Source organism: Pelodiscus sinensis, chromosome 17 (assembly GCF_049634645.1).
Source record: "Pelodiscus sinensis isolate JC-2024 chromosome 17, ASM4963464v1, whole genome shotgun sequence".
Lineage (NCBI taxonomy): Eukaryota > Metazoa > Chordata > Testudines > Trionychidae > Pelodiscus > Pelodiscus sinensis.
The window spans coordinates 32,831,335-32,857,293 of NC_134727.1; the positions used below are offsets into that span (position 1 = coordinate 32,831,335).

The 25,959-nt window shown below is 43.9% G+C and overlaps 1 protein-coding gene across 2 annotated transcripts in view; it reads right to left on the minus strand.

The window, feature by feature from the left end:
* Positions 1–1,966: 1,966 nt before the first annotated feature.
* The window catches only part of RASGEF1C (RasGEF domain family member 1C), a 134,383-nt gene continuing 110,390 nt past the window's right edge, over positions 1,967–25,959 (minus strand). For both annotated transcript variants that reach the window (XM_075900487.1, XM_075900485.1), the window contains exons 11-14: positions 17,895–17,990; positions 14,290–14,413; positions 12,200–12,272; positions 1,967–11,731 (exon numbers count right to left, since the gene is read on the minus strand). In XM_075900487.1, the coding sequence (XP_075756602.1) occupies positions 11,707–11,731; positions 12,200–12,272; positions 14,290–14,413; positions 17,895–17,990 (318 nt within the window). In that variant the 3' untranslated portion in view covers positions 1,967–11,706. The remainder of the gene's footprint in view (positions 11,732–12,199; positions 12,273–14,289; positions 14,414–17,894; positions 17,991–25,959) is intronic.

Below are 25,959 nucleotides of genomic sequence, written 5' to 3' on the forward strand. Positions count from 1 at the left end.
CCATCACCCCATATCTTGATTTAGTCCATAATTAATTGAATTGATTAATTGAGAACATTGTGATACATATCTACTTGAAAATAAAAGTTTTTACAGTCCATCATTGTGGCGTACACTTGTTTACGTATCAAGTACTACTATGTGTATACCAAAGGATACAAACATGCTCACTACTATGTGTAGTGATTGCATAGCATCAACTGTATAAACCATGGAAAGGAAATTAAAAAAAAAATCACATTTTGGACTGCCTCACAAGCCAGGAGTGTTATTACTATTTAGCTTGATTCATTTCTTTATTAGATCCCAGCCATATGTGCACATATGTCAGGAGAACTCTGTTGGCAGTATTTGCTTCGCAGTACAATTTTCTGAATTTGTTCCTTTTATTTTGTTTTTGGGGTGAACAATCCTTATCCTTCATATAGCACGTTTCATCTTCAGTGTGCTTTGTAACAGCCTCGTGGCAGGTGTGTGATAGAGTGAAATCGCAGTGCAGCAAAGGCTAAGAAGGATATCACTGTGGGTAATGATCTCCTGAAATATACTGATCACATTTCTGAAGGGGTAAAATTGTTTACAGAATTTCCAGCTGCACTGCTGTGGGACACATAGCGGAGGGAATGATGGTGACAGTGTTATCCAGCATCCTCCAAAGGGGCAGATTGGAGGGGAGGAGGCAGTAGGACAGTCACCCCTTTTCTATTCTGTATACATTCTTATACAGCTCAACAATGTACTATCTTCTAGCAGCAACAGGACTAGGTGGCTGTAATGTGTTATTTGTTTTCTCATCTCCCTCTGCACTCAGTAGTTCCTCTGCTACTGTCTCTGACCCGGAGCCTGCAAAACCTTACTCACTTGAGTAATCTAGCTGCTGACAGTAAGGCTTGTCACAGGAGTCAGAACTACGCATTAGAAACAAATACACACAAGTAAGGATCACCTGTATGAAGAAGGATCTGTGAGATTTGAAGTCAGTGATATGATTCAAAAGGATGAGGATCATACCCGTGAGTAAATGCAATGGAGGACCAGCATGCAAGTGTAGTACGATTAGAAAGGCAGTGAGAGTCAGTGGGCAGGGCGCTGACTGGGACGGGCGACCAGACGTCTAGGCCACTGACCTCCTGTGCAATTGGGCAGCCTCTCCATAGCTGATTCTTACTATATGCTTACTGCAATGGGCCCTGATTTCAGTGGATGCCATTGCAATGCCACCAACAATCATAATCCAATGAAACATGGTTGTGTGCAGGAACTGTCTATTAAATGCCCATAAAATCTTCAACCCTCATACTGCTTGAGAGTCAGAAGAAGCTGAGGGTCTGGGATTCCTATTTGTAGCAACATTTAATTAAGGCGTGATGACTCGTAATCAAGACAATCAGCATTTCATTTGTATTGTGATGTACAGTGCAATCTCCTGGCAAAAATCTACACAAGCAAAAATAAAACGAAATGGAAACCCCAGATAGACAGCAGAAATTCGGAAGTGTTTTTCAATTTACCCATTTCTGTTGAAAACTGGCTGGTGCACTCAGGTTTGTTTGTCTAGGTAGAGCAGGGGTAGGCAATAAAATGCCAATGGTCTGCCAGGTTTAGTCCCTGGCAGGCTGCTGTATTTGCAGATATGGGGCGATTGCAGTTCTCATTGGCTGTGGATACCATTCCAGCCACTGGGAGGAGCAGGAAGTGGCGTGGACCCAGACACCACTTCCCACTGCTCCCATTGGCCAAGAATGGCAATCCGTGGCCAACGAGAGATGCGATCACCCAATATCTGCGGGGGAGCAGGCAAATATGAAGGTGGTAGCCCGTGGACCAGATCCGGCCCACAAGCTGGTATTTGCCCACCCCTGATTTAGAGGGAGGCTGAAAGCAGCAATTATTTGCGGTTTGTTTTGATGATCCACAGTTATCTGCATCTCCTCCAAAAATATATAAAAATAAAATAAACTGAACAGCTGGGCCAACAACATTTCGTTTATTTGATTTGACACACACATTACAAAAAATTTAGGAACCAGAGACAGTTCAGGCAAACTGTTAAAACACAGTATAAATTAGGTTTGTAATATATAAATTCTGTACATAGGTAAATTAGCTTGAACATAATTGACGAAAGGGGTCCATAACAATCTCACCACAACTGTATAAAAAGGCATCAGAGTGGGATGGATACTATAATAACGAAAGCAGGTTAAGACATTTTCCACAAACAGGTATTAAGCATACTGATCACCATGCTATTCTCGTGATGTTTATGCAGGGCAGAGTATGCATATTACCAGCAATGTTTTGTAAGATCTATGTACAGTCACAAAATCATAAAAGCCATTTTCAAGTAACCTTTCTGTTGCCTGCCTGTGCAGTTAATAAAGTGTCAATATTAACTTGAAAACTCCTATTTAACAAAAGGTGCTACTGGGATACCTATTTGACCTGAATTTGAAGGAGATTGGGTTACAAAAAATAAAAATAAATAACAGGAAAAAACTCATAGCTACTCAGTACCAGTGCTCAGGTGATCTGGAGATACCTGCATCTTTAATACTCTATTTCTTTCAATGCCCAGTTTGGTTTTTGCTTTGTAAAAATATCTACCACAACATAGTTTCCAGTTTTCTAAGCACAGTTGCACAGGGAGTTGTCTAGCAAAGGGATAAAAACAGAGTTTTGAAAATATCTCCTGTAAAATTCGGTAGACTTTGGGAATGTAGAGTAATGGTTTTGAGTCCATTTAGGAGCCAGCAATAGCAGATGCTATCACATTTCATAAAACTTGCTAAAAGTGCAACAACCCTTAAATCAGATTTCTATTCTATGCAGATACAATGCTTTTTAAGGTTCATGGCATGTACCCTTAATGTTCTGAAGCCTGGACGCTGAATTGTTTTCCATAACTGTCATAACACTAGCTTCCCTGTTTTTTACAGACTACCTCCTAGGGGAAGATATTAATTGTGCATTTGTATGAATCATATCTTTAAAAGCTTACAATAATTTAATAGCAGTGAGCTTGTCCCTTTCACTGAGTATTAAGAGTTTGGGATTAGCCAGAGGGAAGGGTTGTTCCCATCCATTTGGTTACTTCCAACCCATCGCTTCCTGACCTGGAAAGCCCAGTTTTCATGCACAGATGGAAGGGCTTGAAGAGGTAGGGGAGCAAGTGCAACCCACCTTCTGGATGTGGTTTATTGTCCCATGTAGTGAAACAGACCACTTACAGAGAGAAAGAATGAGGCCACGTCTTCACTTACCAGAGGGTCAGTGCTCTGACGATTGATCTTTTGGCGTTCGTTTTAGCGGGTCTAGTAAAGACCTGCAAAACTGAACGCTGAGGGTGCCTCTGTCAGCACTGGTAATCCTTGCTCTCCCATCATACTCTACTGTTGACCTTCCAGATGGGATTGATGCAAGGTACATCAACTCCAGCTACGCAATTCACATAGCTGGAGTTGCATATCTTGCATTGATTTTCTCCACCAACATAGATCTAGCCTGAGTGTGCTCTACAGCCTTAGCCGAGCTAAGTTCCAGAGGTTTGGTTCTGCCTGTGGTAGTACAAGTAGAGGCTCCTCTGGGATTGCATTTGGGATGTCTCTGGAGTTTGGGATGAGCTTCCTCCGCTAGGGGAAGTATGTAACCCACACACATACTGGCTACGTCTAGACTGGCATGATTTTCTGCAAATGCTTTTAATGGAAAAGTTTTTCCGTTAAAAGCATTTGTGGAAAAGTTCGTCTAGATTGGCACGGACGCTTTTCTGCAAAAGCACTTTTTGCGGAAAAGCGTCCATGCCAATCTAGACGCGGTTTTGCGCAAGAAAGCCCCGATCGCCATTTTCGCCATCAGGGCTTTTTTGCGCAAAACAATGCCGCATTGTCTATACAGGCCCTCTTGCGCAAAAGCATTTGCGCAAGAGGGCTTTTGCCCAAACGGGAGCAGCATAGTATTTCCGCAAGAACACTGACAATCTTACATGAGATCGTCAGTGTCCTTGCGGAAATTCAAGCGGCCAGTGTGGACAGCTGGCACGCTTTTCTGCAAAAGCAGATGCTTTTGCGGAAAAACTTGCCAGTCTAGACGCAGCCACGAGGTCTGGTTCACTGTCCCTTGTAGTGGCACTTAGATCACTTACAAAGAGAAAGAATGAGTGAGTTCTACAGCCTTAGTTGAGAGCCAATGGGCTTTTAGCTCAAGCTGTAGAGGCTCCTGCACTAAACTCCAGAGGTCCCAGGTCTGGTTCCGCCTGTCGGTGTTACAGAAGCATGCACCCTTTCCACACTCTCCTTCCCAGATCCATATAAGCTGGTGCCCCATTGCTCAGAGGAGGAGATGACTAGACTCCAGATTATTGAAGCTCAGCATGCAGTTTTGATTGTAGGGTCGCTTATGAGTGCTGGGCTTAAATTTTTCTCTTTATTTTAGGAAACAGATTACTAACGCATTTTGGTTTTGACCCTCAAAATACTTAGGACCAAATTCTGCCCTTGAATGCATGTGGGAGGCTCCATCTGATGTCAATGAAGCAGCATGTCCATAAACAAAAGCAGCATTAGAGCCATACAAAGCACCAAGGAAGAGCTTTTGATCTAGTTTTAAACCTATGAATATTCACCAATTATATTTTAAATTTTCCCCTCTTCTTTCCTTAACCTGGCATAAAAGAACAATTTGAGTTCAAAATCAAATGGTTTTTGTCTTCCAATTAAAGACAGTCCACAGACATATTGATAGCTTCTGCCAGTTGGAATAGAGAAAAAAGTTGTTAAAGTTCAAAGGCCAAATTCTGATCTCAGCTTTATAAATGAACTCAGGCCAACTTCAGCCCTGGTCTAATATGCTGTAACGCCAATGAAGTCAATGAAATCTCACTGAAAGGCCCAATTTTGACCCATGAGAAGTACACCTCTGTAACAGAGGGTAGCATGTAGCCCCAAGATAAGGGCCAATTTTGACCATCAGGCACCATTATAATTTCATCTCTATCAATGTTTTCAACAGCAAAATGTCAGTAATTGTAGGCCTGATCCAAAGTCTATTGAAATGAATGGGAGGTCTTCCCCTTGGCACATCAGGCCCTATATGAATTTAAAACAAAGTCATTCTAAGGCTAGTTTATAATAATTCTGTACTCCTTTTATGGTGATATGAATAGTACGAATATCACAATCTCTGCTGACAAATAACCTATATATTCAATAATCTGAGCCCCATTCTAAATAGTTTACAATCATGAGCAAACCAGTGCCCATGTTTTTAAAAAAGTACACAATATATTTACAATAAAAACATGATAAAGGTTCCAAAGGATCAGTAAGAGATTGGACTGATTTGGATCTGTCTTGTCTTAGCAGATATTTTCAATTTGAGGAACAACATTTCTGCATTTTGAGTTGCTTCTCTATTTGAAGCGCATATTTACTGCCACATTCAACCAACTGTCCATATTTTTAGCTGGGTAACATGATCAAAGTTGGTTTTGAATTTAGGGCATGATCTTGTGAGAGGCTAATGGCTTGTCTCCACTGCGCAGTGGGTCAATGCTGCAGCAATCAAGCCACCGGACAATGATGTATCATGTCTGCTCTATCGCCAAGGGTTCCCCTCGAATCTGGTACTCCATCAGGGTGAGAAGAGTAGCCAGAGTTGACGGGAGAGCAGCTGCCACACCAAAGATGCTGCAGTAAGTATGCTGCGTAGCTGAAGTTGCGTATATTAGATTAGATCAATGGCAGGAGTTAATGTAGACAAGGTCTAAATATCTTTTACAAAGTGCTAAACATTCTTATTCCATTGACTTTGATCCATCAGTTTGCCCTTTAGTTTTTCCTAGGCATACTGATGGCTTTCTGTTAATTGCAGGCCTGAGACCTTAGTAAGTAAAAATATGGCTTCTGCTACCATAAAAATTGCTTTGCAGAGACCCAGATGAACTATTTTTGTTTGTTTATTCTTTTAGATTACTGCAGTTGCAGTAGAGAAGTCATACTCATGTTTAATATTTCCACATTTTGCTAGGTTGGGCATTTTTTACACAACAAAGAAACTACTGAAGTACACAGATCTAGTCTTGCTTTGTTCTTCACTGTAGAAAGAATCAGCCGAAGCAGTTGTCCCAAATGCAAATCTATTGAAAATAATGGAATTAGAAAGTCATGACAAGTATAAGAGGAGTAGCCATGTTAGTCTGTGTCTGCAAAAACAATGAGGAATCCAGTAGCACCTTAAAGACTGAGGGTATGTCTACACTACAAAGTTAGTTCGAACTAACTTTCATAGGCGCTACACTAGCGCTCCGTTAGTTCGAATTAAATTCGAACTAACGGAGCGCTTAGTTCGAACTAGGTAATCCTCATTCCACGAGGATTAAGCCTCGATCAAACTTACTAGTTCGAATTAAGGGCTGTGTAGACCCTTAATTCGAACTAGTGGGAGGCTAGCCCTCCCCAGGTTTCCCTGGTGGCCACTCTGGCCAACACCAGGGAAACTCTACTGCCCCCCTCCCGGCCCCGGACCCCTTAAAGGGGCACGGGCTGGCTACGGTGCCCGTGCCAGTTGCAAGCCTGCCAGCACCCAGCCAGCAGACCCTGCACCTGGCATGGCTCAAGCCACCCACCCGATGCCCCTCAGCCCTCCCCCTCTTCCCAGGACCAGGCTGGCGGCTCCCGGGAGCTTGCCCGGGACTGCAAGAGGCGGGCACCTGCCTGGGCTAGTGCGGACATCGTGGACCTTGTCCACGATCTCCGCACTAGGCACAGGAAAGTGGCCGTCTAGGGCAGGAGAGCTGCCAGCCTGGCCACCCAGGAGCAGGTGTGTATGAAAATCAAGGTGCTCCACTGAGACCCCCGACCCTGAGCCCTGAGCTTACAATGGCCGTCCTGGGTCAGACCAAAGGTCCATCTAGCCCAGTAGCCTGTCTGCCGACAGCGGCCAACCCTAGGGACCCTGGAGGGGATGGACTGAAGACTGTGACCAAGCCATTTGTCTCGTGCCATCCCTCTCCAGCCTTCCACAAACGTTGGGCAGGGACACTACTCCTACCCCCTGGCTAATACCACTCCATGGACCCAACCTCCATGACTTGATCTCACTTCCCTTTAAACTCTGTTCCAGTTCTAGCCTTCACAGCCTCCTGCAGCAAGGAGTTCCACAGGTTGACTCTTTGCTTTGTGAAGAACAACTTTCTGTTACTAGTTTGAAGCCTGCTACCCATTCCTTTCCTTTGGTGTCCTCTAGTCCTTCTTTATGGGAACCAATGAAGAACTTTTCTATATGCACCATCTCCACCCAACTCCTGCTTTTAGAGACCTCTATCCTGTCCCCCCTCCGTCTCCTCTTTTCTAAGCTGAAAAGTCCCAGTCTCTTTAGCCTCTCTTCATATGGGACCTGTTCCCGACCCCTGATCATTTTAGTTGCCCTCCCCTTTCCCAGCCTCTCTCTTCCCCTCTCCCACCTCCTTTTCCCAGTCTCCCCCAGTTTTGTTCAATAAAGACAGATTCCATTTTGGAAGACACATTATCTTTATTTTGTACATCAAGAAGAGGGGCTAGGGAAGGGTAAGTGGAAGGAGGTGAGGGAGGAATGGGGCACGAGCCCCCAATGGGAAGGACTGGGCTGGCTCTGCGGGCTTCTGGGGGTGGAAGCTCTCCTGCAGCCCCCCAATTGCCCCCTCTTCCCAGATGGCAGCCTGCGGCAAGTGCAGCCGGGCTGATGGCCGAGTGCTGTGATGTGCCCAGTGTGGGCACTCAGGGCACTCCAAGCCAGGACTGCTTTGCAAGCGGGGCACCCCTGAGAACTGTCTGTCCGTGGTGGGGTTCGGGACCCTTTAAGCACAGCCCTCGGGTAGCCTGAGAAAGCATCTCCACGCTCTAAGTCCTCCTCTGATGCCCTGCCGGCACTGCTTCCGGCCATCCTTAACCCCGCTTCAGGGTCCACTTAATGTGGATGCGCTAGTTCGAATTAGCAAAACGCTAATTCGAACTAGTTTTTAGTTCTAGCTGCGTTAGTTCGAATTAGCTTAGTTCGAATTAACTAAGTTAGTTCGAATTAGCGCTGTAGTGCAGACATACCCTAACAGATTTAATTGGGCATAAGTCTTTATGGGCAAAGATTTGGGTGCCACAAGACTCCTCAAAGTCATGACAGTTGCTATTAGTTTTGTAATATCTGAATGCTTGGTGCTAGTAGCTCACTTTCTTTTTGTTCTGAAGAGTTCTTCTCCTGCCAGTAAAGAGAAACTACTGGATATAACTTTGTATTATTTTATCATTGATGTACAATTATTAGAAAACTTTAGTGAGAACCATCCCCCAACCTGGCAATGGAATCTTTTGTTGCTGTGTTCTTCTTACATGTTAAACCCGTGGATGAAGTAAGGACATCATGCTCTCCTTTGTTCTGGGATTCTTCTCCTTGGTTGGGCCACACATTAATCACAGATGTAACTGACAGATTTAGGGTCTGCCCGTTTCACTCAATGGGAGTTTTGCCATTCACGTCAATGAGATCAGGGCAGGATCTTGAAAGCCTTCACGCGGCTGAGTGCCCTCATCTCCCACAGAAGTGACCTTGCAGGAAGCAGTCAGCATCTCTCGGCTCAAACCTTAAGGACAACTTTTGACAAGTGCTCCGTGCCTCATGGGAATCACTGCTGTCCGCTTGTCCTCAGTGTTCACTGAAGGTAATGAGAGCTCTGGACGCTCCACATCTGCAAAACAGGCCACTGAAAAAGGTGCCTACATGTGCATTTAGGAACCAGATTTTTAAAGGTATTTAGATGCCTCTAGATACAAATAAATGCCAAAAGGGATTTTCAAAAGAACCGAGCCGCCTATCTCCAAATAATTTAAATGAGATTTAGGCAGGTTCTTTTGAAAATACCACAAGGCAGCTATCAACATCTTTAGGTGCCTAAATACCTTTGCAGCGCACGGGGAGGGATAACTCAATGGTTTGAGCAGTGGCCTGTTAAACCCAGGGTTGTAAGCTCAATCCTTGAGGGGGCCATTTAGGGATCTAGAGCAAATCTGTCAGGGATGGTACTTGGTCCTGCTGTGAAGGCAGGGGACTGGACTTGATGACCTCTCAAGGTCCCTTCCAGCTCTAGGAGATAGGCATCTCCATTCATTTCTGCTGAACCTTAGGTGCACCAGGTTTGAAAATTTTTACCCAGGTACTGATCCCCACAGGGTTCTCCTGAGATTTAATTCAACTGGTCTGGGAAAGCTCTTGGAGTTCTTGGAATGTGTCATAGAAGTGCAAGTATGATATTTTTAGCTCCTACCTTTAGAGGGTTAGATAGTATGTCAGCTATCATAACTTCCTACTGACTTAGGAATGAACAATAATTCCCACTTTGAAAAGCAGATCCAGTGATGCTTCAGTTTCAGACAACAAAGCCATAATCCGCCTGTTACAAAGATATATACAGTAAGGAAAAGGATCATTCGTCCGATGTCTAACCTCATGACAGAACATGAAAACAGTGGTGGTGTCTTAGATGGTCATGACCAATACTCTACAGGTGCTTAGTTTATAAAAATCAACACTTTGAATTGCACTCCTGAAGCCAGCATAGTGGTATGGGAGTAAATGCAATATGTACCCTATGGATAACAATTCACACCGACAGTTGTGCCCTGTAGCAGATGAAGCTTTGGAGTGGTTTTCAAGGGTAACCCAATGAGGGAGCACCCAGAAACAACACATTCAGGTACAGGTAACTATGGTGAGGGAGCAATGGGTATTGCTTTCTGGCTAAAGCCAGACAACATACAGCCAAGTTTCTAATAAGCCTTGGGTTTTTTTTTTTTGGTTAAACCCAACAGTGGTTCTGACAAGCTATGCATATGATTCTTCACTCTTGACTGAGGAAAAATTACCATGGATTGCAATGTACATCTGAGCCCTTTTTGTTGGGCAGGGGAAAAAAAAAAACAAGAGTGGGACACCTAAAATGCCAACACTGCACCTGTCATTAAATGAGTTCAGAATCAGGTGGCATTTTTTATTTCTATTATGCTTTTGTAGGTGTCTCTTTTTCAAGCCTGACCTCTGCATACTGTAAAGACAAGAACAGTTCTTATGCTTCCAAACAGCATCATAGGAGTAAAGCAGGTAAGGGTGTAAAGCTCATGGGAGTAAAGCAGGTAAGGGCATAAAGCTCATGGGAGTAAAGCAGGTAAGGGTGTCTAGTTTGCTTTGATCTAGCTAGTGTTCCATTTTGCACCAGGTATAAACCCAATTCATTTTAGTCATTTAGGCCCGGTCTACATTACATCAGAAAGTTGAAGTAAGATATGCAACTCCAGCTATGCAAATGCTCACATTGGCTTCCCATACACCTTGTGAGGAGCAGGAATACTGGTGCCGACAAAGTTGCCCTTTGAGTTTGATCTATACTGCATCTGCTAAATCGAACCCTGGAAGATTGACCATAGCAGTGTCAATCTTCCATGTAGTGTAGACATACCCTTAATGTTTATATTACAGTAGCACCCTGATTTCTGCAAACGTAAAGATGCGGTCTCTACTCCGAATAGCATATCATCTCCCTGGAAGCAAAGTGGTGAGCATAGATCAGCACATAAAAAGTCAGAATAAAAATGGGACGTAGCTACGTCTTTATTTTAGTGCATTTGTATGTAGAATGAAAAATCTTCATTTCTCAAATGCACTGTTGAGTCCACATATCTAGGCAGCTCTTCCTCCCCTTCCCCATTCCCTGTATTCCAATATCATGGTGCACTGGATCCAAAGGTAAAGTGAGGAGTCAAAATAAATTCTAACCTGATGAGTTTTCCCTCACACAACACCTTTTAGCACTTGTCAGTGAGGTAAGGTGCCTTAAAAACACCTCTCTCATCAGCATCAATAGAATTAGGGAATAAATTACATACTTTAAATAGAGGTAAGTCAGACTCTGAGCCATTTGCTTCCCAGAGCTTTCAGTGTGCGCAAGACATCTGTGTTTTGTCTCATTTTTCGCTCACACCCCAGAGAAAAGTCTGCCAAAATTCACAGTAAGAAAGGCAAGAACCAGAGAAAGAAGAAATAACCGAAGTTCACAGTTCACATCACTCTATGTAAAAATTCGTGGGGTCTGCATGATTTTTCATGCTGATGTAGCATACACACATTTTTATCCACCGGCAGCTTGTCTCTGCTGAAGTCAGTGCATTGTTCAACAAGGCTGAAGACTGCTGATGTAAAATAAAATCCTTCTTTTCTTCCTTAGCAATTAACCAGATTGCTGTTCCGCTTGACACAATTTGTTTTTACAATACTGTACTCAGAAAGGATTAGCAAGCTGCTGTTTGAAACACCTGCTTCTGCAATGTGCACGTTGTGTCTTTAGTTCTCCAGTAAAGACCATTCTCTGTTGCAGCACCATCAATTTCCTTGCTCTTGTTTTGTTTCTTTCTAAGGCCAGGTTACAGCGATACTGACATAGTTTTGGTATGGCTACAAATAATCTGTTGTCCTTCCCCTCTTGAGTAATTCGAAAAGCATACTTGTGCATATGGTCAGTCAATTCTGTTAATTTCAATGGATGAATCCAGTTCATCACATTAAGCAGTCCAAAAATAAAAAGGAAGAAAAAGAAAGAGACTAAATCCCAAATAGGCATCTTTGGACGCAGTAGTGCAAAATATTTTTGCTGTTTTTTTTCTGGTCATATTGCAATAATCTCAGTCTTCAAGTCTTTCCTAAAATAGTAGACCTGCAAATTTGAAACATTATAATGATGAAGATAAAACAAATAAATGTGCATACCCAGTGCTTTTTGGTTTGGGTTCATCCCAAATTATTTGTGAGGATTTGTTTTAATCTACAGCCTATTTACATTGGTCCAGCAGCATAAAGGAGCCTTAAAGTAGATATAAATGACACTCCAGCAGTGTTTTACATCCACTTCCAGGCACCTTCACACAGACAGGCTAGTGTAAATGAGAACTGGGTGCTTTATATTTACAATGTAAAATTTACATTAGGACTATTATTTTGTCAATCCATAGCTTTGCAGACTACACCCTTAAGCTGAGAACACCTTCAAACACAATCAACAAGACACATTATTTGATGTCAGTTTTATTAAGAAAGTTTCAAACTTCAGGCCCAGCTAGTTTAATTCTTGACTATCAATGTAGTACATGTATTGTAATTATAATTTTATAAAATTAACTCTTACCTCAAGGATTTCCATCTTTCTTTTTCAATTTGGTTCTCCGGGCTTTCACTTTCATAGGAAGCCAGATACAAACCTAATAAAAAATGAATTCAAACAGCATCAGGAACCCCAAATCCTTTCACCATTCCAAACTATAGTTGTTTCTGTAAGTTTTGCTGGTACATGCAATCTTCCTCATCTAGTGTCACTACTGTACCACACAATAAGCAAAAAATGGTTTTAAAAATCCAAGGGAGGTGAAGTGCCTAACTCTCATCCTGCTGCTAAAACCCCATTTATGCCTTTGAAAACCTGCCCTCAATGCTTTCCAAAAAAGTTAAATTAATCAAGGTTTGACAGCTGAAGAGACAATTTCCCAGGCTTCTACATTAAGTTCACATCATTTAACACTGAATGTAATACCCCTCCTCCCCCACCTCATGTTCATCTGCAACCTCTACTAGTTCTTTGAATGTAATACCCCCCACTCCACCTCATGTTCATCTGCAACCTCTACTAGTTCTTTGAATGTAATACCCCCCCCCCCCCCAACCTCATGTTCATCTGCAACCTCTACTAATTCTTTAAAAGACAAGGCAAGTTAAACAAATATATTAGGTCAGAATGACTGTATAGCAGCCAGAGTGAAAAAAACCACAATGCAGAAGTGACACCCTCATCACATATATAGTCATATAAACTGGTCTAAGTTAATAGCTCGAACTACAGGATGCATTGTGTAGTGCAAAAGTAAAGGTCCACATTAAAGATTCCATCTGTATGAGCCTATTGCACTCTGGGTGAATTACCATTGAGCTTGCTTTATGAACTTTTATAAGTAGGCCATAATTTGCATTCATGGGCATTTTGACATTACACTGTTTAGTTATGCTTTATTCTGTAACACCAGTCACCTCTGTATTTTATTCTGTGATGTAATTCAATAATGTTTTAATATGTTCAAGAGTAATATTGCTCTGTATTGTGTCATGCAGAGTTTATTTGTTTTATTTGACGGGTCAGCGTTGTCTCTCTTTTACTCATGGCTGGTCTTTTTGGAATGCACTCTACCTTTGGCAGTAGAGCTGTATGCCTGGCTTCTATTGAGGGCATCTAATGAAGCCAGCAGGAATATGACCCTTTATGTGGGGCAGAGGGTCTGCAAGCAATTAGGGAGTTGAAGTCACCATGCAGCCTGAAATCAGCCCTTCTGGGATATCTACAACCTCCTTCCTGCATATAGTACCAGTGAAGCCCCGAAGCCCTCTCCTTTCCATACATATTGCTTTAATCACATTAATTATTCCTTTTTGGCAGTCATGCCTCGTGAGATTTGAGCTTAATTTTCCTTGCGTATTTTGACTTCTGATGTGGCCTCTGAAGTAACAACTGTCTGGAGTGATTAACTTAGATGGGTGTAGAAATCTGCCCATAGAATCCAAAGGAAAAATAACCCCAAATCCAGCCTAGTTTGAGAGTCTGTCTCGATACGTCAGACATGATGGAACAGGATGCGACTGAAATAATCCTGTATGAAATGAAACAGTGTGACAAGCGTGATCTCGAATTGGAGCAGGTAAGGGGGAAGATGGGACAGGGACTAATTTCTGAACAGGAATTTGATCATATTTTAAAGTAATTATATAGAAGATTTTTCTTAAATACTTTAAATAAAATAAAGAGTTTCCTCATTGGTGTGAGGGACACAAGTTGGCTCCCAGAAGCTGGGACTCTGGAGAACTGACTGAAGAAGTGAAATTAGTGATCGGCAGGGAAAGGTGGCTCTGACATCAGTCCTAGAATGGCTTTGGCTTAGAGGATGATTGACATTCATGATAGTCCCTGATGTGGCTGCATGGGCTCATTCCACCATGTACTACAGGATGCCTGGCAGACACATGGTGGAGAATTGATCCAACAATGACTTAGGTTTCACACTATCACCCAGGATAGAGTGATGATGAGCAAATTAAGTGGCAGGAAAGCCAGAAAGGAGCATCCTGTAGTGGTCAAAATAAGACACCACAGATCAGGGTTTTATCAGGGGTGATGGCGAGACAATCACATTTATATTATTTTGAACAATTAAAATATATATAGGGATTTCTTACCATCCTCAGTGAAGATGGGAGCTGTATGCAAGTAGTGGATGATGTTATGGTCTTGCTCAAAAGGGCATTCCACTTGCTTCCATGTTATAAACTCTCCTACTTGCTTAGCCAGTTCCAGGAATTTCTGCAAATGTTATAAAAGTCCATTTAGTATAAGAACATCATAGCACCAAAAGGGTCACACGTGTGGAGAGGCTGTAGAATCCCACATACAAACTGCATGGATATGCATTTGCAAAGGAACATCATGACATTTAGAATGGAGCATTTTCTCAATAAACCTTCCCCTGGGTTTCCATGCCGTGCTGAAAGGGGAAAAAGCCGGTTTGGGTCACCCTACATTCTGTCACAACATGAAATCCTATGTTATCATTAAATAGAAATGTATCCATAAACAATTTACAGTTTCTATACAGAGAGTTTGCTCCAGAATGGACGGCATAAAACTCAGTGCCATTCTGGGATTTGTCCAAAGTTTATTACATCTCAGAATTTAGAAAACAGCTTTGTACGAAATGCTTCACAGGAATAGATCATATAAAGCAGTAAGCAATATAACCTTCTAATAGAAATAACAAAGGCACTGTATCAAAAGTGGCGTGTGACAACATAAATCAGACCTCCCAGTCTAAGGCTTTGTCTACATTAAAAGTTTAAAGCTCAGTTGCAACAGCACTTTAAATTGAAAGTGTGGCCACAGCACGAGCGCTGGGAGAGAGCATTCCCAGCGCTCTGTGTAAACTATCTCCACGAGGGCAGTTGCAAATAGCACTGGGAGTATGGCTGCCAGCACTGTAGCCAGTTTACACTGACTCTTTCTAGTGCTGTAACCACTGCTCTTTGGGGGTATGTGATTTTTCACACCCCTGATCCAGAAAGGAACAGCGCAGTACAGCACCAGTGTAGCCTTAGCCTAACAAAGGCCCCCTTTTTAATCCTTAGACCTGTTCAAACCTGTTCTACCAAAGCACAAGGATGCTTAAGGTGTTTTGAGTTAAGCTATGTTTGCACTGCAAGCTAGAAGGGTAACCCCTTGCTCACATTCACATCTTTGCAGATGATGCTCAATGAAAGCCAGCAAACATACAAAGCATGGCCAGTGGCAGGAAAGGCAAGGCTTCGCTGTGGCAAATACAAACACTTCTGAAAGTGGTGCACATGCACGCAGCACAGCTTAGTCTTGCTACCATGGCCTATATTACCACAGCTACGCTACTATTTATACTTTGCACTAGCTTTCACAAACTACTGTGTTTGTGAGCAGAGAATCACACCCCTAGCTTGCTGTGAAGATAAATGACCCCTTCCTCTCAGACTCTTAACTTACATTACTCCTTAAAGCATCACAACACAACAAGCAACATGCTTGGCTCACCATATGGTGAAGGCCTTCTGCCCCAAAGCCTCAAAGAGAGGCAGAAACTTAAGAGAAACAAGCAAAAGAGAAAAGATGTTTTCTGGTGAGATTCAGAAAGCACACGAGTTGAGGGAGCAATTTTTTCCCCTCATTTATACAAGGGTAAATCTACTGAAGCTGCTTCATATCTGCATTTTCACAGAAGCTGAAGAATACAAAAGGGTAATGCATAACACATTGTTAACAAGTCGAAGGCATCCACATTGCATTCAGCATCCTGTCACATCAGTACAAAACCACCCTCTAGTGTATGGACTCAGAATTGCTCAACTATTTATAGGCAGTGTCAGAAGAAGGCCAGTTTAGTCTGTAACTTTAAAAACAATGAGTAGTTCTGTGGCACCTTAGAGACTAGCAAATATATATATTATCATGAGCTTTTGTGGGTAAACCCACTTCCTCAGATGAGGTGGCATCTCCTCTGACGAAGTGGGTTTTGCCCACAAAAACTCATGGTATTATACATATTTTTGTTAGTCTCTAAGGTGCCACAGGACTACTCGTTGTATTTATAAGCAGTGTCATTGTAGCTGCGTTAGTGTCAGGATATCAGAAAGACAACGTGAGTGAGGTAATATCTTTCACTGGACCAAATTCTGTTGGTGGGATAGACAAGCTTTCCAGCCACACAGGGCTCTTCTTCAAGTCAGGAAAATGAACTCTACGGCCAGGTCTATACTAGACCCAAAGGCCACCTTAAGATAAATAATGTAGCTAGAGTCGACATATCTTAAGCCATGCTTGGCGGCATCTCCACAGTGGGAGGTCAACAGGAGCAAATGCTCCCATCAACTTCCCTTACTCCTTGCAAATTGAAAAGTACTGGTGCTGACTGGGGATGCTCTCAGCGTTCGATTTAGTGGGTCCTTACTAGACCCAATAAATTGAATGCCAGAAGATCAATTTCCAGCTTGGTAAGTACAGACATTGCTTCAGTGTCACAGCAAAATGACTGAATAGAGACGTTCGGTTTAAGGCTTACTACAACTTACCTCCCCCCGCCTTTTTTTTTTTTTAAAGATGGCAGAGGTGTTATGGGTCTCTCTGCCTTGAACAGTCCCTTACAATGTGTGTTAAAACTGCTTCCACTGAATAATCTGGTCTACCTTGCATTTAGCTGTGATACTGCAAGTTCCTTACCCACCTTCTCTCTCAACTCTTTGTCACTATTACCATTGCATGGCTGGCCTATGGAGAGAACACATGTCTTTCTGCTGCGTGTAATGGTGGTTAACACAAACTCTCCTGTAGTTAATCAATAAAGGCTTCAAGCAGATCACAATTTTTAATTCCCAGGCCAAACGGCATATGATTTACCTGATAAACATAGTGACTGTATAAATGAGGCCTTATATAGGTCAAGCTGTATTCTTATATTTATCTAATGCTTGCAATTGGTTGATGGTATCATAACTGCAGGGTAACTGTCTCCAACGTACCCCTTTGTGGTCTGAGGCTGTGTTGAGGCCCACTGCCTCAGTTTCCCCCTCCCTTAACTATATTCTCCACAGGCTTTTTGTGGCAAAACCAACCCTCCTTAGGTCTGGGTTCATTAACATAAAATCAACTCTAAATAAAACTCTATACACCAAGTTAAAGTCCAATAAAAGTCCACACAAATATAAGTTTCTTTTCCTACTCCCAGCAGTGTTCCCTGTAAGCTGAGTGCTTGGACAGTTGCTCAAGAGAGATTCAAATGCCACCCAGCTGATTAGCAGAGTACCCACAGCCGGAAGCAGCCAGCAGCATGTGTTTCTACTGGTGGTGCACATCTGCATACACCTTGGTGTACATAAAAAATTTATTCTGCACATAGATGGAAAAGTTACAGGGAACACTGACTTCCAGGCCTTCCTACAAAGTGTAGGGTTACCAATTTTGGTTGGATGTATTCCTGAAAGATTGGCTGCCCAAAAGAGGAGCCTCTTTTGCTTCTGTATTTAAGCCAGCTAATCTATAGGACAAAATTTATGATTTGCCACTCATTCGGCATTAGAAACTCCTGGTTGTTTTTTTTAAAACCTCTGACTAGAATATTCCTCTCTCTCTATTTTATTTCTTTTTAAGGGAACTGGGATTGATTTTTCAACCAGGAGGGTCTCCCCTCCTGTAGGAGCCAGTCTTTGTGGCATCACACTGCAATATGTGCTATCAGGACAGAGTAGATAAAGACATTTGTAGATCTTACTTCAAAGTTGACGTGCCCATTCGGAAGGCGATTAGCACATCCCTCGTTCAAAAAGTAAATGTCTTTGATCAATAGGCTGAAGAAAGGGATCACAATCTGCGAAGGGAATGACACAACGATTATCTCTGTGGCTCAGCATTTTCACTGTGTGAAAGAAAATGTTCAGTCAGAAGGAAAAAGAAAAGATGTACTGTTCTATTATACAGCAACACAGTAATCAACAAGCCCAAGGAAGGAGGGTACAAAAGTATTTTGAATCATCTGGGGATGACAGCACCGTTGAAATGAACGTTCGGTGGGCACTATGGACACAGAACAAAGCAATAAATTAAAACGACTGTGTTTCCTTCTTATTGCTTCTTAATATTTCAGCGGCGCTTTCCTGAGCAAAGATAAGACTCCTTTGTCAACAAAGCTGTTTTATTAGCAAGTGGAGTCACGGACAACAATTTAAAGATAGTCAAAACTCAGGAGCTAAAGAATACAATGACCATGGAGAACCCTTTCTACAGACACAGTTAGGCGAACACTAACCGTCACACCAAAATAAACAAACGTGGAAAAATAAAATCCTGTGAGTTAGGGTGTGTCTTTACAGGGAGTTAGTCTCCTGAATAATTTGGTGTGCGGGCATTGCAAGAGTAAGAGCGCCACATTTTTGTGCACACTAGCCCAGCAGAGCCAACAGCCTTCCCAGGCCCTTGGCCACGGCGGTGGGGGTCCTGCCCTGTGTCTTGGATGGGCAGCCCTTAGCGAAGCCCAGACAGTGCTACACCTTTCCCAGGAATCTCTCAGAGCTGCCCAGAGCGTGCTGTATGGCGCTCCAGCAGCAATTTAAAGGGTCCAGGTTCCAGATGCTGCTGCTGCTGTCACAGTAGCCATGGCAGCTGCGGGCTCTGGGCCAGTTGCCTTCTTTGCTCCCCTCCATTGGTGGGCCTGGACAAGCCCTAAAGGGGCCAATGCTCTCGTCTGAAAAGCAGAAATTCTAATGACTCAGATGAAAGAAGATGATTTATACTGTACCTTTGGTAAATGCTTTTGCCACTAATGACACAGGCCCAAGTCTTCATGTGGCATAGATCAGTGTCACTTCACTGACTTCCAGCCATAGAATCACAGAACACTAGAACTAGAAGGGACCTCGAGAGATCATCAAGTCCAGTTCCCTGCCCTCACGGCAGGACCAGGCACCATCAAGACCCTCCCTGGTAGATGTCTATCCAACCTGCTCTTAAATATCTCCAATGATGGAGATTTCATAACCTCCCTAGGCAATTTATTCCAGTGTTTAACCACCCTAACAGGTAGGAAGTTTTTCTTAATGTCCAACCTAAACCTCATAATGTGGATTTACACTGGCTGAAGATGTGAACCACTACCAGCAAAACTATGGCTTCCACTTTATTTCTGATCAGAGAAAAATACTGTTTAACAATCCAAGTGGTTCTCAGCCAAGAGTATACGTATTCCTGGGACGAGAGGTCTTCCGAGGAGGATACATCAACTCATCTAGATATTTGCCTACTTTTATAACAAGCACTAGCAGAGTCAGTACAAACTACAATTTCATACAGACAATTACGTATTTATACTGCTCTATACCATACATTAACATGTAAGCACAGTGTTTAGATTGTCGTAAAAACGAGAGTCAGCAATTTTTCAACAATTGTATGTTGTGACATGATTGTATGTCTGATTTTGTAAGCTGGTAGCTTTCAAGCATGGTGAAACTTGCGGGTACACAAGACAAATCAAACTCCTGAAAGGGGAACAAAAGTCTGGAAAAGTTGGCTTAGTTCCTAATCAGCCAGCAGCACAAAAATGTCATAGAACATAGGTGCAACCCCAATTCATCCCAACATGCTGGTATGAAAAGCTATAGGCTAAAGGCAAAAGGCACCAATTTGATCAAGACCATGTGGCAAAAGGAGGCAAAGAGATCTGGAGACAGAAGGGTATTTATTTGGTTTCTGGTTTGGTGGAAATTAAGATGAAAAGTCAGACACATTCCTGCAAAGCCTCAGTCAGGACTAGGCTGGGGAATAGTGAAATCAAACACTTGGGGTACCAAGAAATTTCAGCAGTAACCAGAGAGACCTAAACAGAGAGACCTTACACTAAAAAAAAAAAAAACCAACAAAAAAAACCCCACTGGGGATCATCTGGGGCAAACTGGAAGGTGCACACATATTCAAAGTCCTGTCTCCAACCAATGGGATGCCCTATCATCTAGCTGTATTTTGTACAGGTGGGATCCAATTCCACTTTAATGTAAATTGTTTGAACACAGTTGAGTTATGTTAGAGGAAAAAAAACGACCCTACAGATTCTAAAGCTGGATCTAGGAATAGGTATGAAGCCTTGAGCATCCTGGTATGGTTACAGACTGCAATGGGCCCATCTGAAGAGGTAAGGAGCTCCCGTGGCATCAGGGCCAAACCCAAATGCTGAGAGCTAGGGGGCGGACCAGCCAGTGACACCAGCACCAGAGATCAAGTCTGTGTCTTCATTCTTCTTTGGTGAGCAGGCCATACTAGGGAAAGGCCACTCAGGAGGCTTGGTCCAGTGAGTCAGCTCTAACTTAGTGTGTATCTCCTTTGTAGATGCCATGTCTGCAATTTAAATAGCCAAGTGTGGGCTCGATCACTGTGAATGAACATAAGAATAAGCCCTGTAGGTTTAAGTATCCAAGTGGATTTATTAGTAAATGAGCTGAACTATATGTTACGCGGGACTGCTGATAGGGGGCGTCATAATCAGGAGTGCCGACCAGCACCCAGTGACTAAGGGTACGTCTACACTAGTCCCCTAAATCGATCTAGGGAGGCTAATGAGGGCGACCGAAATTGCAAATCAAGCCCGGGATTTAAATATCCCGCGCTTGATTTGCATGTTCCCGACTGGTCGCCATTTTAGAAATTGACTAGCCCGAAGTAACTGCCTGCGTCTACACGCGGCAGTGAAATGGGATTCCGATTTAAAGCCTCTAAATCGAATTAGCTAGTAAACCTCATTGCTTGAGCTTGCTAATTGTTTTTCTTTCCTTTTTTGTAACTAAGCGTTACAGCCCAGAGGTTTTCCCTGAGGATCTATATCAAATGGTGGCTCTTTCCATCTAGACAATTTACTGTGCTTGCAACTGTAGTTTTGTTTCGATAAAAAAATATTGTTTTTTTTCTTAATCAACCAGTTAACAGTATTGGTTGATTGTTGTGTCCTTAGGACTCAGTACCTAGTTACAAGGCCAGAGTCCATTGTTGTCTGTGGATTCCATCTGTTTTTCCCAACTCCAAGCAAAACAGAGGTTGGGGGAGGGGGCAAAGCTTAACCTTAGGGAGGGGATTTCCCAAGTGATCTCTTCCCTGATTTTCTTGGAATTACTTGGGTGGTGGCAGCGGGTCCCCCAAAATCTGGGTATTAGGATTTTGTGGGGGAAGTTTTTGTACCAGAGCCTGTAGAGGCAAAGTTTTGGAGTGCTCTTGTGGGCCCCCAATTTCTGCATTCCTCATGCCAGAATGGAGAACAGCATTGACAGGGGGCATGAAGGGGACAGTTGCCTTGCAGCTTGCTAATTCAAAATGGAGCCCGGGACCCTTTAAATCGCCACCAGAGATTCAGTTGGTGCTAAAGGGCTGACGGGGGAGGCTAGCTCCAGCTCCGCCCCTTTCGCCTGAGGTCCTGCTCCAGCAACTCTGTCAGCCCCTCTGATCTTAAGTGAAAGCACAATAGCTCTGAGGAAATGTAAGGCTATGGGAACTGATGACAAGGAAGCAATCATGTAGTTAAGTAGTAGAGGTCATACCCTCTCATGCTGAAGTGGTATGCGAAGTGGAAGTAAGGTAAAATGTCACCAGTGATTTTCCGGTCTACAGCCTTCACAATGCGCCAAGAGCAAGTGCACGCACTGGATAGATATTAAAAAGGAAATGTAAGCCAGGACTCCCAAGCCCTGAATGCTGCTCTTGTCATAAAAACAGAAACCACTTTCTGGACGAGGCGTTGCCTGGAGTGAATAGCTAAAGGGATGTAGCTCACCTGATGCAAATTCCTGCGAGTTTTTTTCCGTGAAGGTTATTGAGGGTTTCTTGACTGTAAACGAAGTGCTCACAAAGGAAGGCCAGACTAGTTTCTCTGGAGACTCCAGTACTATCTTGATTCGTAGAATGGATACAATATGGGAAAGGATGCAGTGAAAAGTCCAACACGCTGAGCCCGATCCTACAAAGTGCCATGGAACTGCAACAAGGCGGGAGTCAATAGGAATAATCGCCAATCAGTCGTGAGTTGAAGATGCTTTTAGGATTGGTCTCATGCCAGGCTAATGCACCCAAAGCCTTCCCTATATGGAGCAGCCCTGAGGGAAAGAGTTATTCAATCTACAGCGTGTCCGCTGAGGCTACCACTTAGTGCCAGCTGTGACAATCTTTTAGTGCTGTTGAAATGTGTCTATTTGGAATGGAAATAAATCACTTAGATCACCACCTGGAAGTGACCAAGATCTCTAGTTCTCGCTAGGACTTTTAGGGTACGTCTTCACTGCAGGGATAAAGTTGAATACGCTACACCACTCCAGCTACGTCAACTGTATAGCTGAAGTCGAAATAGCTTAATTTGGCTTTTGGCGCTATCTACACAGCAGGAAGTCAAAGGAAGAACACTCTTCCTTCAACTTCCCTTACTCCTTGTGAAATGATGAGTCAGAGTAAGAAGTCCTCCAGCTTGACTTTATTTTGAAATAAAGGGCTTGTAGTGTAGATGCGGACTATGTTATTTTGGAATAATGTCAGCTATTCTGAAATATCGCTGCTGTGTAGACATAGCCTTACTGTTTTTTTCTACTTTGTTTTTTGTTTTTGAGCAACTAATAATGTCCCCAATACAAACATATCACCCTGTGTGTTTGAGCTTCAGAATCTTTATAATGAAAGCAAATAAACTGGAGAGTCATATTTTTAAGACAGATTATTATCCAGCCACTTAACTAGCACAGAACTTGGGCAAGAGCCAGAAATTCACATTTCATTCCCTTTTGATTCCCCTCCCCCACAACCATCTAATCCACCCACGTGCCCTTAGGGAGAGAAAGAGAGACAATCGCTTCCTTCAGAAAGAACAAAGTTAATGAAATCAGGCAAGCACTTCCCCATGATATCAGATAGCAACAACATACACAGCGTTACGCTGTGCACAGTCCAACATTTCAAAGCAATTGAGACAAACATCAGCAACGCAAAAGGGTGATTCCCTGTGGAACAGCTTGATCCTGGGGACGGCACAGATCAGCTGATGGCATCCATGAAAGTAGAGTTAATTTCTCACAAACATCCCCCTTTGAACTCTGCACGGCATACAAACCCTTCATTCTCACATGACCTGTCACTCTGCCCTGGGAAGTGTGAGGGGGTTGTGTCTATTAACTCTGAGAATTAGCCTGGGAATCAGGGCTTTAAGAGTCACATTAGCATACACTTATTTCAAGCCTACTCATGCCTAAGCCAACACAAAATACTGTAAATAAACACATTTACGCCTGGAGAAGATAGTTGGGTCAATGTAACAAGACACTGGGCTAACTTCCGGTTGAGCCTGAGGGGATGGAGGCAAGAGGGTACAGGAAGCACTTTTCCCTCATTGCATCCATGCAAGAGCCAGGAAGAATCCTTGCAAGGAAGGTAGACGGCAGGCCAGCAGGCCAGGTGATGCTGGGCATGGTCAGTCGGGCTGCAGGTGTGGGCAGCATCCACACTCTGAAGAGTAGCCTGCCTCCCCCAACCCTGGCCAAGCTGCACCCCATTTCACGCCAAGGAGGCTATTTGGCCCTCTTGCTTCACTTCTAACTACAGGTCAGACCTCTCTCAAGCAGGACTCTCTGGTCCAGCAATATCCAGGCTATGGCTACATTGGCAGCTTCTTGCGCAAGAACTCTTTTCTGGAAGAGTTCTTGTGCAAAAACTCTTCCACAAGAGCGCGTCTACACTGCCATGTGCTTTTGCACAAGAGCATCCATGGCAGTGTAGATGCTCTCTTGTGCAAGAAAGCACTGATGGCCATTTTAACCATAGGGGCTTCTTGCGCAAGAAATTCATGTTGTCTGTCTACACTGGCCTCTTCTGGAAAAGCTTTTGCGCAAGAGGGCTTATTCCTCGTGGGGAGAGGAATAACTCTTCCGGAAGAAGCCCTGTTTTACAACGCTGTACTGTAAATGTACTTCTGGAAGAATGCTCATGCAGTATAGACAGCCAACAAGTTTTTGTGGAAGAACAGCTGTTCTTCTGCAAGAAGCTGCCAGTGTAAACGTAGCCTCCAGGTCTGGCAGGATGATGGATATTGCTGAATCAGACAGTCCTTGTGGCGGGTCAGATGCAGGAGCCCTGAGGGGGTGGGAACCCAGCCAGGCTGGCTGCAGGGGGACCAGCAGCTGGAAGCCCTGCTGCAGGAGTCCGGTTGCAATGCCAGTGACCTCCAGTGGAGCAGTGGTCTGCCGTGGCAGGGCCAGGAGCCCTGGTGGCAAGGCTGTGGTCTGCTGTGGTGGGACCAGGAGCCCTGGTGGCAGGACCACAGGCTGCCACAGGAAGACTGGTGGGGCCAGGAGCCCTAGCGGCAGAACCATGGGTAGGGCAGGTGGAAGGTGGGGAGCTGTCTGGGAGGCAAGGCCAGGAGCAGAGCCAGGCTAAGGGTAGAGCAGTGGCCAGAGGGCCAGAAACAACCTCCCCTGGTCCAGCCAAATCCCTCCTCTAGGACCAGTCAGGTCCCGAGAGTGCTGGACGAGGGAGGTCCAACCTGCACTCTGTTAGCCAAAATCAGGCAACATCAATTCAGCAGCCAAGAAATCGACCCAAAGGAAACAAGGAGAGAGAACGTCTGATGCCGCTGATGGTGAAATGTCAGTTCCATGGAGCAGAAGCCGTTGTGTCCTTTAAAACCCTTCTGCCATTTTCAATCGAGTGCTCATTCGGCTGCTTGACCAGGTGCCCCGGAGAGGCTAAAGCCTGTAGATATGAGCAGCGTTGACACGCACGCAGATTCCTCACGCTGCGCATCAGCCAATAACGATCATGCGGCCCGATGCCATGGAAACGAGGCAGTAGCAAGAAGCAGAATGCTCAGCACACTGAGACGCTGACCCACGTGGAGGAGACAGAAGCAGCAAGATACGGCACTTAAAAAAGAAAAAGCACAGTCTGGGGAGCCCCAGATTCAGTTCTTGGCCCCACCACAAGCTTCCAGGGTGACCTTAGGCGAGTCGCTTCGTCTTTCTTTGCATCCACACCTCACCTATAAAATGAGCCTCCCCAGCTCGTCGAGGTGTTGTGAGGAGAAATACATTAAAGGCTGTGAGGTTCTGAGGGGCACTTTGGTATGGTAACGGGCGCCAGAGAGAACAGCCAAAGATATTCCACGCAGTGAGGTAACGAGACAGAGAGAGGTGAGAGAGCCATACCACGCCTTGAAGAAAATGGCAGCAAATGGAAACCCCTCCAACCAAGGCAGAATCCATGGTAGCTTATCCCATCAGGCAGTTGGTCACTCTCCCTTGACATAAGAACGGCCATACTGGGTCAGACCGAAGGCCCATCTGGCCCCGTGTCTTGTCTTCCAACAGTGGCCAAAGTCAGGTGCTTCAGAGCGAATGAACAGAACAGGGAATCATCAAGTGATCCCTCTTCTGTCGCCCAATCCCGGCTTCTGGCAAGTCTGTGGTTTGAGACATTCTGCAAAGAATAAGGCTGCAAACTAAATCCCAAACTCAACAGATCACATGATTTGTAGGAATTTGATTATTTGTTAAATCATTCCCAAAATTCATTTGTTTTTACAATGAATTCAACGGCAAAGGTATCTAAGTAAGGCCACGTCCTGGACAGGGCAATGACACAAACTGGGTGCAGAGGATAAAGGAATCAGTGAAAATAAAAAGGGAGAAAAGAGGATTATTGATAACTGGCTTGTATACGGACTTGGCTCATGTTGTCTAACTCCAGACAACGTGGTCAGAGCAGACATTGCTCTTCTCTTTGCAGTTTTCCATTGGCTTCTCCTCCAATGCATCAGTCCCTACTAC